The sequence below is a fragment of the Octodon degus genome, unplaced genomic scaffold, assembly GCF_000260255.1.
Source record: "Octodon degus isolate 3935 unplaced genomic scaffold, OctDeg1.0 scaffold00094, whole genome shotgun sequence".
NCBI lineage: Eukaryota > Metazoa > Chordata > Mammalia > Rodentia > Octodontidae > Octodon > Octodon degus.
The window spans coordinates 3577115-3596828 of NW_004524670.1; the positions used below are offsets into that span (position 1 = coordinate 3577115).

General features: G+C 34.0%; 1 protein-coding gene across 1 annotated transcript in view; it reads left to right on the forward strand.

The window, feature by feature from the left end:
• Smc2 (structural maintenance of chromosomes 2) overlaps nucleotides 1-19714 on the forward strand; it is a 53064-nt gene that overhangs the window by 11459 nt on the left and 21891 nt on the right. The window contains exons 7-16 of the mRNA XM_023722938.1: nucleotides 7-60; nucleotides 2083-2242; nucleotides 2703-2820; nucleotides 3317-3455; nucleotides 4923-5042; nucleotides 6540-6744; nucleotides 8254-8389; nucleotides 13855-13979; nucleotides 15532-15725; nucleotides 16682-16825. Of these exons, the coding sequence (XP_023578706.1) occupies nucleotides 7-60; nucleotides 2083-2242; nucleotides 2703-2820; nucleotides 3317-3455; nucleotides 4923-5042; nucleotides 6540-6744; nucleotides 8254-8389; nucleotides 13855-13979; nucleotides 15532-15725; nucleotides 16682-16825 (1395 nt within the window). The remainder of the gene's footprint in view (nucleotides 1-6; nucleotides 61-2082; nucleotides 2243-2702; nucleotides 2821-3316; nucleotides 3456-4922; nucleotides 5043-6539; nucleotides 6745-8253; nucleotides 8390-13854; nucleotides 13980-15531; nucleotides 15726-16681; nucleotides 16826-19714) is intronic.

Sequence of the window (19714 nt, forward strand, 5' to 3'; positions counted from 1 at the left end):
GCTGGGCAAATGATAGCCTGTAAAAATGACATAAGTAAAGCCCAGACAGAGGCCAAGCAGGTAACTACAGACTGAGCACCATGTGTTTGTTTTTGTTTAAGAAACTGCTTTTCACAGGCTGCTTTGGAATTGTTACAAAATACTAAAAATAATCAGTTCAGTGTCAAGGAACTTGCTTACATAACTTTTTTAGTCTATAGTACCTCATACATTAAAATTCTTATAGGTTGATTGGTAAACACTGATTATGTTAAATTTTAAGATGCTTTAAAGCATATTATTATAGCTCAGTTCTTAACTACATGAAATGCTTTATCAAATTTATAGCGTTGTTTGAAATACTTGAAGTTAGTTCATGCTCGTATTTCCTGGCTGTTTTTAATTGATACATAGCTGACAACGTAAGTTTTAACAGGAAAACGAAAGTATCTTCACCATCATTTTGCCTATCATTCCTACTTCTTAAAACCTTTATATTTCCACGGTGGGTTGTGGTGGCACAGGCCTGTAATCCCTGCACTAGAGAAGCCGAAGCAGAAGGATTGCTTCAAGTTCAAGTGAGTCTGAACATAGTGAGTTCCTGGCCCGCCTGAACTGTGTAGAGACCCTGTCTCAAAAAATCAAAAACAGACAAACAAAAAACATTTTACATTTCCAAGGGAAATATCTCTGCCACATATTTATTTACATTTGTCTTTGACCACATCACTCAGATTTTGTCTTTTCAATCTAAATATTTATTTTTATTTATTACATTTATTTATTGTGTGTGTGTGTGTGGCCAGCTCAGCCCACCAGGGGGCGGGTCTGGCTGGCATGTGGTGCTGGGGATCGAACCGCGGTCCCTGTGCTTTGCCAAGCTTGTTTCAAGTAGGTGCTTTAGACCACTGAGCCATCTCTCCAGCCCCTGTCTTTTCAATCTATTAGGTGATTTTTTCCAATTTATTTAGTTAATAGTGGAACTTTAAGTCCTGGTAGTAAAAGAGTTTTGGTGGCAGGCAAAAATGCATATACACACAGGGTGCACATTCTTTTATTATTTTATTTGATTTTATTTTTAGTATTGGAAATTGAGTCCAGAACCTTCACACTGAGCCATATTTCCAGTTCTTTTTTTATGTTGAGAGAATCTTGCTGACTTGCCCAATTTTGCTTTCCACCTTCCAGAGTGCAACACCCAGTGCTCTTTTTTTGTTATTTTTTTTTATTTGAGGACTCAGCATAAAAATATATACATGGAAGCATTTGTATATTTACTACTCTTACTCAGATTTTTCTATTAATACATATTTGTAACTTTTCCTTCAGAGATGAGAGTCATAACACTTTATAAAACTTAATTGTAGGAAGATTTTAAATTACTCATTTTTTTTTTTTCTGTCATTCAGGGTATTCCTATCTAGGCCTTAAAATAAAAGCATGATTTTAAAATGTACACTCAGTTTTATAAACTTTAAACTTCTGTAGTTCAGAAGTTTCAACATTTAAATAAAAGAGTCCTAGCATTCGAATTTCTCTGTCACCTTAGGAATTTCTGCTTTCTTTCTGATGGCTACTGTTACCACTTAATACACCTTCTCCATTAGTATTAAACAATACTCAGAAAGATATGCAAACACAAAAGTGAACACTTACATGGACAGGAAGCTTTCTGTTTTGTCTTTGATTAGCTACTGAGTTATTTTTTGATGTAAGTTTTCAACTTGGTTGTCATATTTATACATATTAAATACACTTATTGGGCCGGGGAGATGGCTCAGTAGGATAAGCGCTTGACTGGCAAATGCAAGGATCTGAGTTCAATCCCCGGTTCCGCAAAAAAAAAAAAAATAATAATAATAAAAATAAAAAAATAAATACACTTATTGCAATTAATGATTTATATTAATCACATATTCTTACTCTGGGTTTTTTTGGAAGAAAAAATGTTATGAAATGATTGCTCATTTGAAGTACTAATCTAGGAAACCACAAAGTCACATTTTTGAAGGCTGAAGTCTCTTAATTAAGCCTGTCTGAATCTGTGGTTATTTAATTACTAGTACTGTCTGCCTCATGTAATGTCACATTTTTCTATCACAGGCTCAAATGAAGTTGAAACATGCTCAGCAGGAATTAAAGAATAAGCAAGTAGAAGTTAAGAAGATGGATAGTGGCTATAGAAAGGATCAAGAAGCTCTAGAAGCTGTGAAAAGACTGAAAGAAAAACTTGAAACAGAAATGAAAAAGTTAAATTATGAAGGTTTGCTTTTATTATATGATAATGTGGGAGGTAGTAATTACTGATAGTTTAACCTAAGGAAATAAGAATACATAAACATTATTTACCCTGTTAATAGATGTTAGTATATGAATTATTTGTAAATATAGCCAGAAAAATAAATATAGAATAACCCTTTGAATTTTGAGAACTCAGTATTGAAAATGCCCTTCAATAAATTTAAGGCTTTTAAATGTCATTTGTATATTTCTATCCAAGTAGGCAATTTATATGTTGTTTCCTGAAATGAAGAGTTTGTTATTTGCAATTGAAAATGATTCCTTGACATCTGAATATGAAGCATGCTTTTTTATTTAGTACTTACCAGAAATTCATATTTCACGTCTAAGAATGCTTTCGAAGTAGGGGGTGACTTAAATTTTCCTTTACATGGTGGAGTTTTTAGACTTAAGTTTCAATTTATTTATGATTCATTCTTCAGAAAATAAGGAAGAAAATCTTTTGGAAAAGCGCAGGCAGTTGTCTCGTGATATCAGTAGATTGAAAGAAAAGTATGAAGCTCTCTTGGCCAGATTTCCCAATCTGCAGTTTGCATACAAGTAAGATATTTAAACTTAGTAGTAATCAATATATATTTTTATTTCGCGAAGTTATTGTAATTTGCTTTTCTTTTATTGATATTTTTTCCTTCAAAAATGTTTCAACTGTTGGTGTTGGGATTTTCATTAAATTTGACAGCTACTGATATCATTACTCTTAAAACCAAATCATTACTGTAATTTAACTTCAACTCACTGTTTTTGAAATTACTCTGTCTTTAGTGTTAAATTTCTAAAGTTTTTTGGTTATGTTTTTTTTTAATGAAATGCAATAATCCTGTGTCTTAAATTGTTTGTTTTTGTTACATTAAAAGCTTACTGCAAAGATTTTTAGCTGATTTAAAAGAAGTAGCTGACTAGTCCACCTGGAACATATTAAAATTTTTGTTTTGGCAAAACTGTGATTCTTCTGTATTCATCCAGTCCAAACATTCTGGATTAGAATACATCCTTTTTTCTCTTCTAAGAATAATTTTTGTCATTGCTTCTATCTCAGAGATCCAGAGAAGAACTGGAATAGAAATTGTGTGAAAGGACTGGTAGCTTCTTTGATTAGTGTGAAAGATACTTCTACAATTACGGCCTTAGAATTGGTAGCTGGGGAACGGCTCTACAATGTTGTTGTAGACACAGAGGTAAATTGATTTTAATGAAAGAAAATTTAAAAGTAATTATTTTGCTTGGAAAATCATGCTGCTAACAAAACTAAATACTTTCTTTGTTTTAAGATTCTTCCAGATGACATATATATGGTAAAACTTCAGTTAATGACTTTTCTTTTTTTTTCCTTTTTTGATGTGTCCGGCTCAGTCCAACCTGGGGGCGGGGCTGGTACAGCAAGTGGTGCTTCCTTCCCTGTAGTACCTAAACAGGCTTGCCTAAAAGGGCTTGCCTAAACAAGCTTTCGACCGCTGAGCTATCTTGCTGACCTAATTAATGACCTTTTGATAACTACATTCTAAAAGAAGGGCTGGGGAAGTGGCTCAGTGGAATAAGCGCTTGCCTGGCAAGCACAGGGGCCTGAGTTCAATCCCTGGTTCTGAAAAAAAAAAAAAAAAAAAAAAAATATCCAAATGCTTCCTCTTTAGGGGCTGGTGAGATGGCTCAGTGGTCTAAAGCACCTACTTAGAACAAGCTTAGCAAAGCAAAGGGACCGCGGTTCAATCCCCCAGCGCCACATGCCAGCCAGGGCTGCCCCCTGGTGGGCTGAGCTGGCCATACACACACACACACACACACACACACACACACACACACACATTAAAAAAAAAAATTAAAAAAAAAAAGTATTGTGCTTGCTTAAAAGCTCACAGCGCACATTACCAATCTTAGACTTTCTTTCTTTGTGTATGTTTGTATTTATTTAAATTCGTAAAATAATACTGAAAATGTTTTCAATAGTAGTCTTCCCATCACGAAACATTAAATGTATATGCATTGCTTCGCTTTTCACTTTTTGTCCTTCAATGCAATGTTCTAATAGACATAAATGTTACGTAGTCATGAAATTTACTTCTGTAGGATTTTAAAATTGTTTTGTATATTTAAGGTATACAGTATGTTTTCATATATGCACATAGTGAAATGATTACTATGGTCAGCGTACCAACATATCCATCCCCTTTAATTACTAGTTTTTTCCTATTAGTGATAAATTCCTAAAATTTACTGTGTAGTAAATTTTCAATACAGTATTATAATTTGCACATTACACATTTTATCTCTAAAATGATTTTGTGTAACTACAAATTTGTATCCATTGGCCTACAACCTGTTTCAATCCATTCCTCTCCCTCTCTGTCCCTAGTAGCCGTGTTTACTCTCTCTTTATATTTCATTCTTTTTCTTGACATTCTTCATGTGTTTGAGATCATGCAATATTTCTAAGTGTCTAGTTTATGATGTTGCATACTTCTGATCCAGATTTATCCTTGTTGTCAAAATATCCTTAAGACTGAGTAATAAGTTATTGTGTATATATATTTAAGTTTTGGTTGTTCTAAATAGAAAGTATTACGCATTTATTTGATCATGGATTCCTGAACTTGGACTCTTTCCATTTTAATGTTTACTTTTATCATTTTTTTCAAATGCATTTTTAGGTTACAGGTAAAAAGCTACTAGAAAAAGGAGAACTGAAACGTCGTTACACTATAATTCCACTCAATAAAATTTCAGCCAGATGTATTGCTCCAGAAACTTTGAGAGTTGCTCAGAATCTTGTAAGTCTTATTTAACCTGAAACACAAATTTTCAAGCTTTGTTATAATTGTTCAAAGCATTACAATTAAAAAAAAAAAAAAAAAAAACCTAAAATTTGTTCTTTTGCAGTTAGATGGCAAGAGAATAGAAGTATTGGGAGACTAGAGCCACCTTTGCTTTTTCAGACTTTGTATTAGATTGTCTTTAACCTTATATTGTGTCACATGCCTTTTATTTGGTAATGAAAATTATATTTCTGAACAGTGAGAACTGAGATTCTTCCATGTTTCCTTAGGGCAGGAACACTTAAGCTGCCTACAGTGAAAATCATTTTTTAAGGTATTAGTATTCCCAAGTTGCTCTTTTATTAGCATTCTTTTAGATTGCTATTCAGCCTTTGGACAGATAGTATATTGCAGGTGAATTAAAATCACAGGTTTGAGAGGGATACATGGTGTGTTTACTAGCAAGAAAAGAGATGTGAACACAGAAATACATTTAGAAAATTCATGGACAAAGTCCTGGGTGAATTCATGAAGCTAATCATAACTAAATTGAGCAGCAAAACTAGTTTGTTATTTACAAGCATTCCGGTTGTATTAGTTGAAAAGATAGTTCTGTGAAACCTAGAAATAATATTTTAGTTGGGATATTAAGTGGATATCCAGTGTCCTTATTGAAATTGTGAAGCTTTCAACTAAGTGATTTCAAAATACTATTGTATAGGTGTATATTCTATGAAGAGGAAGAGTGAAAGCAGAGTAATTCAAAGACGGTGTTTTCGATTAGTATTCCATTATGTGAAAATCATCTTTGGTCAAGTCTCAGGAGGTTCATTCAACTGCAGATCAAGTTGCAGTGTTGCAAGTAAATTGATATTTTGACTAACAGCAAACATATTTCCTTCTGGATTCTATAGTTAGATCTGTTTAATTTTTATATTGTATTACCTTCATTGCAATTCTTTGGTCTTAAACTCCATAGGGGAAGATAAGTTTTTCTTAAAAAGGTTGTAAAGAGGTAGTTGGATTTTCCAAGAAGATGGGGTACTTTTTCTGTCATTTTTTTTAACTTAATAATCTGTTGTGTTTTCATTTCTGTAATTGGCAAGTAGCTGATATATGTTTAGATTGTATGAAAAAGTATTCAGTGTGAAGGACCAAACTGCTAATGATTGAACAAACCAATATAGTTTTCTTTTTAAACTGGGAATCTTATTGTGCTTTAAAGAACATGTACTTACATATATAGTTTTATTGCAGATTTAGGATGTTGCTGTTTGCTTATTTATGAAAGAAGCTATTATCTATGGTATTTTTGTTAAGTATTTTACCTTGCAATAGATCCTTTTGTGTTTAAAACTAATTTTTTCCTAAAACTGTGGCTTTTATGTATCTTTTTAGTAAACTTTAAAAAATTAATAAATGGTAAATATTATTTAAACCTCTGTTATAACAGTTCTTACTGGTTTTAAAAATAATTGAAAGGAGGGAGTATGACTTTCATTTTTCCTTCAGGTTGGTCCTAATAATGTTCATGTGGCTCTTTCGCTGGTTGACTATAAACCAGAACTTCAGAAAGCAATGGAATTTGTCTTTGGAACAACATTTGTTTGTGACAATATGGATCATGCTAAAAAAGTGGCCTTTGATAAAAGGATAATGACTAGAACTGTAACTTTAGGGGGTGAGGTATTTGATCCTCATGGAACATTGAGCGGAGGTACGTTTTACGTACTTTTGTCTTTACTACACTGGTAAATGGAATGGGCTTCTTTATTAAATAGAGACTATGTGAAGTATTTAGGTTTGAGTAATCCCTAAATAAGTAAATTCAGACTTTGATTCCTAGTCTTTGATTAGAATTAAGACTAAAGCCAGCCTTGGTTGTATGTTTAAGATCAAATACTCATTCCCCAAAGTCTTAATGTAAAGCTAAGGGTTGAATTTAGATTTTGAATACCTACCACATGACAGGTACATAATAATAATGAGAAATTACATGGTAGTGTAGTCTACTGTCTAATCTGCTCATTAATCCTATAGTGTTATTAATTTTAGATCTTTTTTCTATTACTATTTAGGATACTGTAGTCGCTGCTATTGATACTAGTATAGTCTTGTTACTTTTGTCTAATTGTAATTCGGGAGGTGTCTTTGTTTTGTAAAGGTCCATTGTTTAGCTTAACTACCCACTTATTTAGGAAATCTGTTAGTTCACATGTCAGTGCTGCCACTGCTCTTGTCAAAAGTAAAAACTCTTCAAAGTGGAACCTTAATTAATGCCTTGGGAGAGAAATTCCTAATCATATGCCTGAGCATATTTTTTTGTTCCAGTATTCGCCACATTGATTTTCTAAGTCTGTCAGGCAAAAGTATGATAAAAAATAGTGAATAATAGTTTATACCAGGTAATGATCTAAGACTGTGCTGTCCAATACAGTAGCTACTACCCATATACGGCTTTTTTCACATAATAAGTTAATTTTTTTCATAATAGCATTAGTATTTGACCTTGGCCTTTTTCATCAACCTACAGTGTTTTCTTATTAGTGTGCTAAAAGCCAGATGATTATGGTTGTTTGTACAGAAATTAAAATCAGTTTATTCTGCTTGCTTTGCTGCATCAGAGTTTGCACCAGGTCTTGATGAGGTAACAAATAGCCCTTAATGGGCCAGGGGCATAGCTCAGTGGCCTAAGTGACTAGCTGGCAAGTGCAAAGTCCTGACTTCCATCCCTGGTACCAAAAAAGAAAAAGCCCCCAAATCGTAATAGCTTATAGCAGGTTTGCTCCATAATTGCACTACATTTGCTATAGATAAGTTCCTCTGTTCCATGTTGTTTTCAGCTCTTGATTCAGTCTGAAGGAGTAATCCCCACCTTCAAGATGCTTTTCTCATGACATAGAAAATTGTCAATTACATGATACTTCGCAAAACTTACATGTACGGAGGAAAATTTCCCATTTTGCTGGCCAGAGATAATCAGATGGCCAGACTTAGTGTCTGTGGGGTGGAAAATGGGATTGGAAAAATGTCCTAGTAGATAGGCCAGTGGTTACATGTATCCAGAACCATTTCTTATCAGTTATGTACCTTTTAAGTTCAGGTTCATGAATCCACCTAGAATTTTTCATTGAATTATTTCTAGTATACTTTGCTAAGAAAAATTTTATTGCTTAATAAACCTGTGGCAGTTTAATTTGTAAGGCTTATTTCTTGTCTCTGTCAGGTGCTCGATCTCAGGCTGCTTCTATTTTAACCAAGTTTCAAGAACTCAAAGATGTTCACGATGAGCTGAGGAACAAGGAGAAAGAGCTCCAAGCTCTAGAGGAGGAATTGGCACACCTTAAAAATACTGCTGAAAAGTAAGACTTTGGATTAAGCTCTTTATACATATTGCAGGATTTACATGGTAGAATATAATAGAAATTTATTTTAAAAAGTACAACTCCCAATATTTTCATGTCTATGGTTTTATTTAAAATATTTGAACAAAATAACTAAAAGTTTATAATTTAGCTATTATTTCTTTTTTTCTGGAAAAGCAATGTGTTCATTGTGAGAAATGAACAAAATCTAATTCACTAAAAGGGGATGAGAGTTTCAAATATCCTTTTCTTGCTACTGATACGTACATTTAGCATCTTGCTGGGGTGGGATTGGGGAATCCTTACATTCTCAGGACTCTGACAGCAGAGGATATATGAGTTCACCAATCAGTTGTCTACACTAAGAAAATTAGCATTTTTGTAAACGTCTACATTCTACCTTTTTAAAAATGGAGTTAAAATTTTAGTCACTCTCAGGCAGTTTCAAGGAAGAATACTCAGGTTAGTATTTATATTTTATGGGTTGTATCCTTTTTCCCCCCAAACCTCATGAATTTCTACTGACATACTTGTCACTGCTCTGTGAATTTATATTAACTTGAAATTTCTGCAACTGAAATAGCTAAGTATCTTCCACAGGAAGGACTGAAGCAGCCACTTGGATGGTGGCATTACAGGGTTTACATAAAATGTAAGTGACGTGATGAAAAAGCCATGTCTTAAACAAGAAACAGAAAACGTTAATATTTGAAAATTGAGATTAACAATCTGATACAAGGATGTCCTCTTACCACCACTCCTATTCATTATAGTTCTGGAATCATTAGCTGGATCAATTAGACAAGGGAGAGAAAAAAAAAAAAAACAATAAGAATAGGTAAAGAAGTTAAACTATCTTTATTTGCAGATGACATGAAACTTTACTTGGAAGACCCAAAAAACTCCAAGAAGCTACTAGAATTAATACGCAAATTCAGTAGCATAGCAGTATACAAAATCAAAAGTCAATAGCATTCCTCTACATAGATAACACACTGAGAGGGAAATTAGAGGAACAATACCTTTTACGATAGCACCACAGAAAATGAAATACATAGCAATTAATCTAACTAAAGAAGTCAAAGATCTTGTCAAGGAAAATTACAGTACTCTGAAAAAAGAGATCGTAGAGGATTTCAGAAAATAGAAAGATATTCCCTGTTCCCGGATAGGCAGAAACAACATTGTAAAGATGGCCATAGTCCCAAAATTGCTGTACAGATTTAATGCAATCCCTGTCAAACTACCACCAACATACCTCACAGACCTAGAGAAATTGTTCCTAAAATTTATTTGGAACCAGAAAAGACCTAGAATACGAAAGGCGATCCTGGGCAACACAGACAAGGCAGGAGGCATTGCAATTCCTGACTTGAAATTATACTACAGGGGGCCTGCCCATTAGCTCAGTTGTTTAGTGACTGCTTACACAGAGCAGTCAGGCTCAGGTTGCTATGGTTCAATTCCCAGATTCGCAAGCCTTACTAAACCTTCCCTGAAGGCATCCTGCGCCAGCCAAAAAAAATTCCTTCTGAAATTATACTACAAAGCTACTGTGATAAAATCAGCATGGTTGGCAACAAAATAGACCTGAGGATCAGTGGAATAGATTAGAAGATTCAGAAGCCATTACAAACATACTCAGCCACCTTATCTTTGACAGAGGGGCCCAACATGCTTACTGGAAGAAAGATAGCCTCTTTAACGAATGGTGCTAGAAAAACTGGCTCTCTACATGCCGAAAACTAAAACTTGACCCAGGTCTATCACCACGCAGTAAGGTAAAGTCAAAATGGATTAAAGATCTAAACATTAAAACAGAAACAGTAAATCTCCTGGAAGAGAAAGTAGGAACTCTTGAAGATATAGGGGTAGGCAAAGAGTTCATGAACAAAAATCAAATCGCAAGGGTAATACTTGAAAGAACAACTGGAACCTCCTCTTACTGAGAAGTTTTTGCACATCAGAACAAGTTACCAACAAAGGGAAAAGACAACCCACAAATTTGGAAAAGATCCTAACTAATAAGCTCTCAGACAAAGGACTGCTCTCTAGAATTTATAAAGAACTGAAAAACATTAAGGTCCCCAAATTTAAAGACCCAGTCCAGAAATGGGCATCTGAGATAAACACACACTTCTCAGAGTATGCAATTAAAGAAGCGAATAAATACATGAAAAAATGATCCATATCTCTAGCTGTCGTGAAATGCAAATTAAAGCAACACTGAGATACCATCTCACCCAAGAAAGAATGGCTCTCATAAAGAAATCAACAACAAATGTTGGAGAGGCTGTGAGGAAGTAAGAACCTTTCTCTGCTGCTGGTGGGAATGTAGACGGGCACAACCATTATGGAAATCTGGAAACTCCTTAAAAACCTAGGACTAGAAATTCCATTCAAACCAGCTATCCCCCCTACTGGGAATTTTCCCAGAGAAACTGAAAATGTCGTATCATAGTAATATATGTGTACCTATGTTTATAGCAGCACAATTCATGATAGCTAAATTGTGGATACAACCAAGATGCCCATCACCTGAGGAATGGACGAAAAAGATGTGGTATTTTTATACAACGGAGTATTACTCAGCTATAAAGAATGATAAACTTGAAGCCTTCAATTTGTGTGGATGCCACTTGAAGATATAAGTGAAATAAGTCAGACCCACACGTGTAAATACTGTATAGTCTCCCTAATATAAGCACTCAGGAGAAATAAAAATAGAAAGGTATAACGCAATTAAAAGGAAAACAAAAACTTGAGTATTAAACAATGAAGAGAGGGCAAAGGGAAAAGCTGGGAAACATGACATGGGCAAAGCCATACATTTATATGCACAAAATGCTTAAGGCAATGATCCTGAGAATCTTCACCAGGTTTTTGAAACCAGCAGTTAATTGGTAGGATTCTCACCCTGACTAACTATACAGCTGGTAACTGTGAACTAATCAATTGCACTGAAGATAACAATACATAATTCTAGGGTCATGCTTGGAATGCCTGTCATTCTGGTCTTCTAAATACGTGCTGCTTCTCATGTCATATTAATTATTGCTATGCTGTCTCTCAAGTAAATGTTTAAAAAAAAGGTAATAAATGAAACGAGACAAGAACAAAAAATATCATTGCCCTGTCCTCCTAAAATGCTGTTTATGGTTAGATTTTTAAATTTTTGTGTAAAAATGGAATTGTTTATTCCTATTTTTAAAATTTTTTTATTGTTATTTTCCTTTTTTTCTTCACATTCTGTAGGGATTTAAAGTTTAATTTATCAATGCTTGATGGAAAATACCGGTTCCGTGTTATGTCTAAGATGTTTGATATTCAGACAGATACTGATGCTAAGGTCAACTGCCTGTGTTATAGGTTAATAATATCACTAAGCTTGTCTTCTGGAGGGTTAACAACTTAAGTTTGCAGACCAAAAATTAGAGAAAAAGGAGAGTTGCAAGGACAGCCAACATTTTGGCCCAAGCCTTTCAAGGTCAATGAGGATTCAGGACATAGGAGAACCTGTACTGTAACATTTTGTAAACTCAGTTGTACCCCAAATTTTCTGATCAAGTAGATTATGGGGTCACAGAGGCAAGTGATAGATGATGTAGAGTGTGTCTAAGGAGAGTCACATGGAGAGAAAACATTTCACAGAGAGCAATCTGGTCAAACAATGGCTATGACTCATCCACATGGCTGATACTAACAAAGGATCTACAAATTGCGGTACAGAATTTCAGGATAAATCCTGAAGGGATTTGGCTGACCTTGTCAGATACAAAAGTTACTTTTCTTGTTACATAGGTCTAGCTTTATCTTAGTCTTAACCATCCAACAGAAAAGTATAAAATCAAGGTATATAATGTAAAGCCATATTAATATGCCGAGCTATAAATGACTTAAGTCAACAACTTCTGATGATGCCAGTCCTATGGATAACCCACTACTAAGTCAACAACTTCTGATGATGCCAGTCCTATGGATAACCCACTACTATTATGGACTAGTGGACTATATTGGATTATTTTGCTGAATTCACACACCTACAATATTGAAATGGCAATGGAATACCCATCTCTGACAAAACTAAACGAAAAAAAGGGATACAAATGAAGGACCATTTTGTATCTGTATATACAAAACAGGATAGATATATAGCTACTTTCTCTTAATTCAGTGAGAAGAAAGATTTGTACTAATAGTGTTTGGACAGGATATCCTGTCTGCATCTTGTACTGTGAATAACCATTATGAAGACGACAACATACAGTGTATCAATTATTGAAACTGTGCTACTAATTGCTTTTGAAACTGTCTTATTGCTATTTGTTTCTCAATAAAACTAATAAAAAATAGAAAAAAACCAGCTAAGCCTTTCACACTGAGCTATACCTCAAGCCTGTTTAAAATTATTTTTATCCTGAGATAAGATCTCACTAAGGAGTACAGGGAATGGAACTGCAAGGTTTGAACAAGATCCACCACAGTAACTCAAGTAAAGAATTAAAAAGATTTAGGCTAAAGTGACATCAGAAGGAGCAGTTAATGCTTAAAATTTTACTTTTGTCCAATTTTGCATGCTTATATCTGGTAATCTGAACAACTAATTTGAAGACAATGTAAAATGTAACAGGGATTGTTAAATACCTATCATCTTATTTTTTTGAAATTGGTATCATTTCTCACGTTTTATCTATTTTTAATTCTCTTTAATAAAAAGAAAAATACAGTACAAAAGAAAAGAAAATGGAGATTAAATAACCAAACTTTTGCAATTTTATCTAATTGTTACAATCTTAATTTTTGTAGTTAGTAGCATTGGAGTTTTTCTTTTACTTAAGAATTGGCAGGAGAGATTATTTTTAAGGAAACATACCTACTACAAGTTAATTTTAGTACAATGCGAAAGATTTATATGATCTGAAGAGAAACCGGAGTATGAAAAAGTTAATTTTAGTGTTTTCTGAAATTAAGAATTTTTTACAAATAGCTATTATGTTCTTCTCATTTAGAGGTGTTTATCTTCAGTGACCCTATCAGACTTGCTAAAATAAGACTTAAATTTACTTGATGCCTCAGAAGCTTGAGAATCATCAATTTTCTTCGTTCTCTAATTTTGTGGTACTAGAGATTGAAACCAAAGTCCTGGCATTGAATTATATCGCTGACCCTTTTTTAGGGTTTTATTTTGAGACCAGATTTATAAGTTGCCCTGGCTGGTCTATAATTTACAGTTCTCTTGCCTTAATCTCCCAGGTTGTTGGAATTACAAGTGTGTGCCACCTTTCCCAACTTGTCAAGTTTGCTTGATGACCAGCAGGATATTGTATTGTTAAACTGTATGTTAGTTTATTTCAGACGAGAACCCAAACTCTAAGTGTATGTCTCAAACCTGAGGAAATGTACAGGTTTTCATCAGAATTTAATGGTGCATGATACATGTTATAAACTTTTGTTTTTCTAAGGTATCGCCAACTAAAACAGCAGTGGGAAATGAAAGGAGAGGAAGCAGATTTATTACAAACAAAGCTCCAGCAAAGCTCATATCATAAGCAACAAGAAGAATTAGATGCTCTTAAAAAAACTATTGGTAGGATTAAAACACTGTTCGCTTAATCTCTGTCTCTATTGGCATCCTTTTCTTATATTTAGGAGACCCTTATATTTATAATACACATAGGAGTATTTGTGGGATAAATCAAAGTGTGGGACTTCTGGTCTTAGAATATGGTCATCTTCTTCTACTGTATATTGCCAATGTTGTGTCCATTTTTAACAACATTCATTTCTACCCATAGCATGTGAAAGTTTTATTTCTTTAAATCCTTTCCTTTTTTTTTTTTTTTTTTAATAAATTATTTATTTATTTTGTGTGTGTGTGGCCAGCTCAGCCCACCAGGGGGCGGGGCTGGCTGGCATGTGGTGCTGGGGATTAGAACCGCGGTCGCTGTGCTTTTGCTTAGCTTAGCTTGTTCTAAGTAGGTGCTTTAGACCACTGAGCCATCTCACCAGCCCTTTAAATCCTTTCCTTTCTAGACATTCCAAGTTTTCCCGCCTGATAGTTGTCAAGAGATAACACATTACTATTTTCATTGCATTTAGGTGAATTTCCCTAATTGGTGGTGAAATTTAGGGTCTACTTTTGTGTGTTTATCATTAATGTTATTTGGGTTTCTGCCTCCATGAATTTCATATTTATTTCTTTTGTCCATTTTTCCTGTCGATTTACTTAAATTTTTTCCTGTACTTACAGTTTTATTATGGTTTATGTGCACTGCAACTGTGTTTTTGCTTGATGTACTTTTAACTGTGTGTTAAAAGAATTTATGTACCCAAATGTTTTTAATGTTGAGTATAATTGTTTTAATGATATCTCTGAATTTAAGAACTTTGTTGTACTTTTTCATCAGAATTTAATTTATATATCTGTATTTATGTTTCTAATAACAGGACAATTTCCATACTAGTATTTTTATCCTACAATTCAAAGTAGTGTAAACATTTTCTGGTTGTGGCTTTCTGTACCTAAGTCCCAGCATTAGCAGTATATGTCAATTGTGACATTATGTGTCTAGTCTGCCTTGCTTTTTTTCTTTCTGTTAATTTTTTTTTCTCTCTGTTTCTTCCTTGGCATATTTTCCACAGTATTTTTTTTTACTCTAATGAGAGGTTACTCAAATGTGGATGAATGAATCAGAAACCACTGTGAACTTTCTGATAACTAAAAATTACAGAAAAATGTCGTAACTACACTGTTAGTTTTAGTTTTAGGACCCACGGAGACGTATTGACAGTATGAATAGTGAGGCTAAGGGTGCAATTTGTGGTAGGGTGGCTCAGTCTACAGTACTGGGGTAAAGTACACAAGCACACATGTACATGAGCTGTGAACTTTTTTAATCAGTTACTCAAAACCTTTTTAGAAGTTAGAGGTAAGGTTTCTTAACTTAGCTTCATACCATTAGAAATAGTTTCAGATAGTTTGATAGGATTTCTGTTTCAATATACCACTTTTAGAATATGGTTGAAGTAGTTAATTTTGTTGAAATTCTTAGTTTCCAGGTTATTTTTTCTGTTAATTAAATTGAATTTTAAAGACTTTATATGTTAATTTAGATACATTTAACTACTTTATAATGCAGCGGAAAGTGAAGAGACCTTAAAAAACACCAAAGAAATCCAAAAAAAAGCAGAAGAAAAATATGAAGTATTAGAGAATAAAATGAAAAATGCAGAAGCTGAGAGAGAAAAAGAACTAAAGGATGCTCAGAAAAAACTGGATTGTGCCAAGACAAAGGCAGATGCATCTAGCAAAAAAATGAAAGAAAGACAACAGGTAATAATCTTCCTTGAAATGGAACAAATCTTTTAAAGTCAACATAGTGTATAAAGTTACAGAATAGTATGGATTGGCCTTATTATTCATCAGTATTGATTCCAAAATCTAAAAGTGAGTTGTATTCTTGAAATAAGCTACACATCTTACCTCTGAAAAGCCTGTAATTGAATATAACATGTAAGTATAGTATTAGTATTCACATGCTAATTTTAGGGAAAAAGCAAAGTTGCCTTTTGTTAAATGTTTCCATCCACATGGATTATAGAATGTAGTGGAACTATGTCATATTAAAGATTGGACAAGTTGTCATTACTCATTTGTGGTCACCTATGTGAATGTGTGCTGTTGAAACCGTGGAGACAAAGAATGTTATATTTATCAGGTGTCATTCCATTTTTAGATAGCTGGTGACTCATATTTTTTGAATAGTGCCAAAGCTGTTTTTGTCTGCAAAAGATAAACTCTTCTGTAGTTCCTCCAAGTCCATAAATTTATTCAGTTTTAATAAAGATTTTAAAATCTCACATTAAGATTCTGTCATTAGTTACTTGGTGAAGTATTTTCTAATGAACTAAAATGCTATACTGGAAAAGAAGAAAATAAAGGATTTTTTTTGCATATTATTTAATTTTACTCAATTGCATTAATTCATCTCTGTAAAATTTTATTTTCCCTGAAGGAGTAAAAGAATAAAGGAAATAATTTATGTAGTTATTTATAACCTTGATTATAAATTACACGTCATTTGTCTATATTTTCTTTTTTTTTTTTTTTTTAAGTATAGGAAAGTACATTCCATTTCCTCCTGCTTGGGAAGCAGCTTGAGTTATATTCTGTGTAGGGTAACTAAGCTATAGGTCTTCTGTAAACTTGTTTTTTGTTGTTTTCAGCACTGTCCATATTTGTTAGTTGTTAAGGACCTATATGAATGCCTACATATTTTATTTCTGTAGGAAGTTGAAGCTATCACTCTGGAGCTTGATGAGCTCCAGAGAGAGCATGCGTCCTGTAAACAACAGCTTGAAGCTGTAAATGAAGCTATCAAATCCTATGAAGGTCAGATTGAAGTAATGGCAGCTGAGGTAGCTAAAAATAAGGTAAGATTTATTTAGTAAATTGGAGAAATTAACCATTGTCACTTATCTATGAGATAATGAATTAAGATATTTGACTGCAGTGCTCTTGATGTTTTCAGTCTTGTCGCTTTATCATGAAAACAATAATGATTACTGATTCAGAAAGTGTTCCGATATAGCATCAGTGATTGAGTTGATGTACTCTGAATACAAAAACCACACAGGCAGAGAAGTTAAGTAATGTTTTGGTGAGGGGTGACAAGGATTCAAGCCAGGGCATTTGTACATACCGAGCTACGTCCTCAGTCATTTTTAAAATTTATTCATTTGAAACAGTCTTGCTAAGTCACTTGGTGGCTAGGGCTGAGCTTAAATTTGGCAGTCTTCCTTTTTTTTTTTTAAGTGACAAAGGAAAATACAGGGTCTCACTATGTAGCCTGGATTCATTGTGATCCTCCTCTATTCAGCCTCTCCAGTGCTGGGATTACAAGCATGTACCACCATGCCTGGTCTCTGTCTTGGGCTTAGCCCACCCTGAGGACAGGGATAGCATGCCATGTGGTGCTGGGGATCGAACCCGGGTCCCTACACTTGCCTTAGCAGGCACTTAGTCTGCTGAGCTATCTTACCAGCCCTTGGCAGTCTTCCTGTCAGCTTCCTGCTGGCATTGCAGGCATGTGCTGCCATGCTGGCTATAAAACATGATTATAATAGAGGTTTGGGATGATTGAGATTGTTCACTGAGAGATTAAGAGAATGTTAAAAATACAGGAACAACATAAAGACAGTGTAGCGATTACTCTTAGGGCTGAGGTAGTATAGCCCTGAAAAGAACAAATGGATTGGAGATGACGTTTTCCATGCAGGGCAGGAGAAGCCATCTACAGTAAAATAATTCATGGGTGTGGCATCTGCTGAAAAATAGATTTCAAAGAACACTGACTACCAGGTGTAGTATCCTGCACGCAGATGCCAGGTAAAGCCATGCAAGCTCCTGGCAAGCCTGTCTTTGAGAAAAGCGGAGTGGAACCAGTAAATAAAGCCCCTTTCTCCCACAGGCCTTACAGTAGCATTTACTCATGAGACTTAATATTGTTGCATTTGGCAAGCAGAAGTGTTCCATTTTCAGAAACAGGGCAACAAAGGGTAGTTTTGGGGCTGAGAGGATTTCAGATGTTACAAAGACACTGTTGTTACCTGCAATTTAATGTTAGGGAACTGTATTTCTTGAATATTGGATGCTGTCTTACTTCTTCCTTTGTTTTTGATGTTGAATTTTATGTTGCTTAATGTTATTTCATATTTAGCCTTTATACTATTTTTTTAATTCTGTCATTTAGTTAAACATGCTTGTAAGTTGTATTAAATTCTATGTTAACCAAATGCACGTAGCATTTAACAGTTTAAACCATTTAGAAACATAGTAGTCAAGAGTATTTTGCCTTTTGTTATCTGCTTCTGTATTTTGTTGTACTTCTCTCTTATTTTATAAATGCTATGTGATGGGAATGTACATGTTTCCCTTTTGATTTTATTGTTAGGTTCTTTTTTTGGTTTGGATTTTTTAACACATGTATTGCATCAGTAAAGGAATAATAGCATTATAACTACCCCTTTTCTATTAGAAATCAATCTATCTCAGCTTTGTGTTTTATGTTGAGTAAACATTCTACAGTTGCTATCAGTTTTATCAGCTTTTTTTTTTTTTTTTTTTTTAGTATTGCTTGGGATTGAGCTCTGGTTCAATGTGTGCTAGGAAAGTAGTTCACATCCCCAGCCTTCAAGTATATTTTTATTTTAAAAAATTGGTTTTTTTTCTGAATTGTTTTCAAAGTCACATATTTTTCATCCACTGGTCTGTTATACCTCTGCTATCTTTTATCTGCATTGTGTCATTAATTTGTTAAAAATTAGAAAAATGAGTTTCCAAAGAGAAATGTAGAAATACAGCAATGTCGTCTTTTCATAAACTCAAATTCTGCACATATTTCTATAAAGAATTTACCTGTTTTTATTAACAGGAAACAATAAAATAGATCACTTAGAAGTGTTTAAAGATTGATTACTGAGGATCTGTGTTATGAATTACTTCCTTTTGCCGGCAGGTGGAAATAAGTGAGTCACATCTACTGTGCAGTCTCTAACTTACAAGAGAATCTTTGTGTCTTTTTCACAAAGATTACCATAGTTTTACCATAGTTTTAATCTTTTTTTGTTCTTTAGAAGTTTTTAAAAAGTTAAAATACCCATTATTTGTTAAGATGAATACCTTAACTTACCTTCCCCAAAAAGATCACACATGATACAATGAAGTCCATTAGACATTAAGAGGAGTCTAAATTACTCTTGGTATACTCAGCAATTTGAATCTAATGTGGAGCATTTGTTGTTCAAAATTACCTTGCTCACAGATAAAAAGGCCTAAAAAAAACCCCTCAGTTTTTGCTGTTGCTTGTAATTACTGTGATCTGCTCTCCTTTAGGTTTTTGTCAGGCTATCATATTTATTTGTTTTTGGTTCTTTATTGTTTTTGCCAACTTAAATATAAACTAAACTGTGATATTTGTTTCATTTTTTTAGACATTTGTGTGAGTTTATGATCATGATCTCTATCCAAAGGACATTTAAGGTCTAGGATGAAGCCCAAGGGCTTTGGGGGATGGTCACAGAAGATGAAATCCCAACTGTTAGTAGCATTTTGGAGAGTAAGTAGATTCCACCTTAGGAATCAGGTGCAGTGACAGTAAGACCAGGATGCTTCTCATTTGTCCCACACATCTGTTCCCAAATGGTCTGCTGCTTTTCAAATTCATTTTGGCAATGTGTTAGAAACAAATGGTGTGACTCCTCTTGCTATCGGTAAGATCCATTTGATCCAGAAGGAAAAAGAAAAAAAAAAAAAAAAAAAAA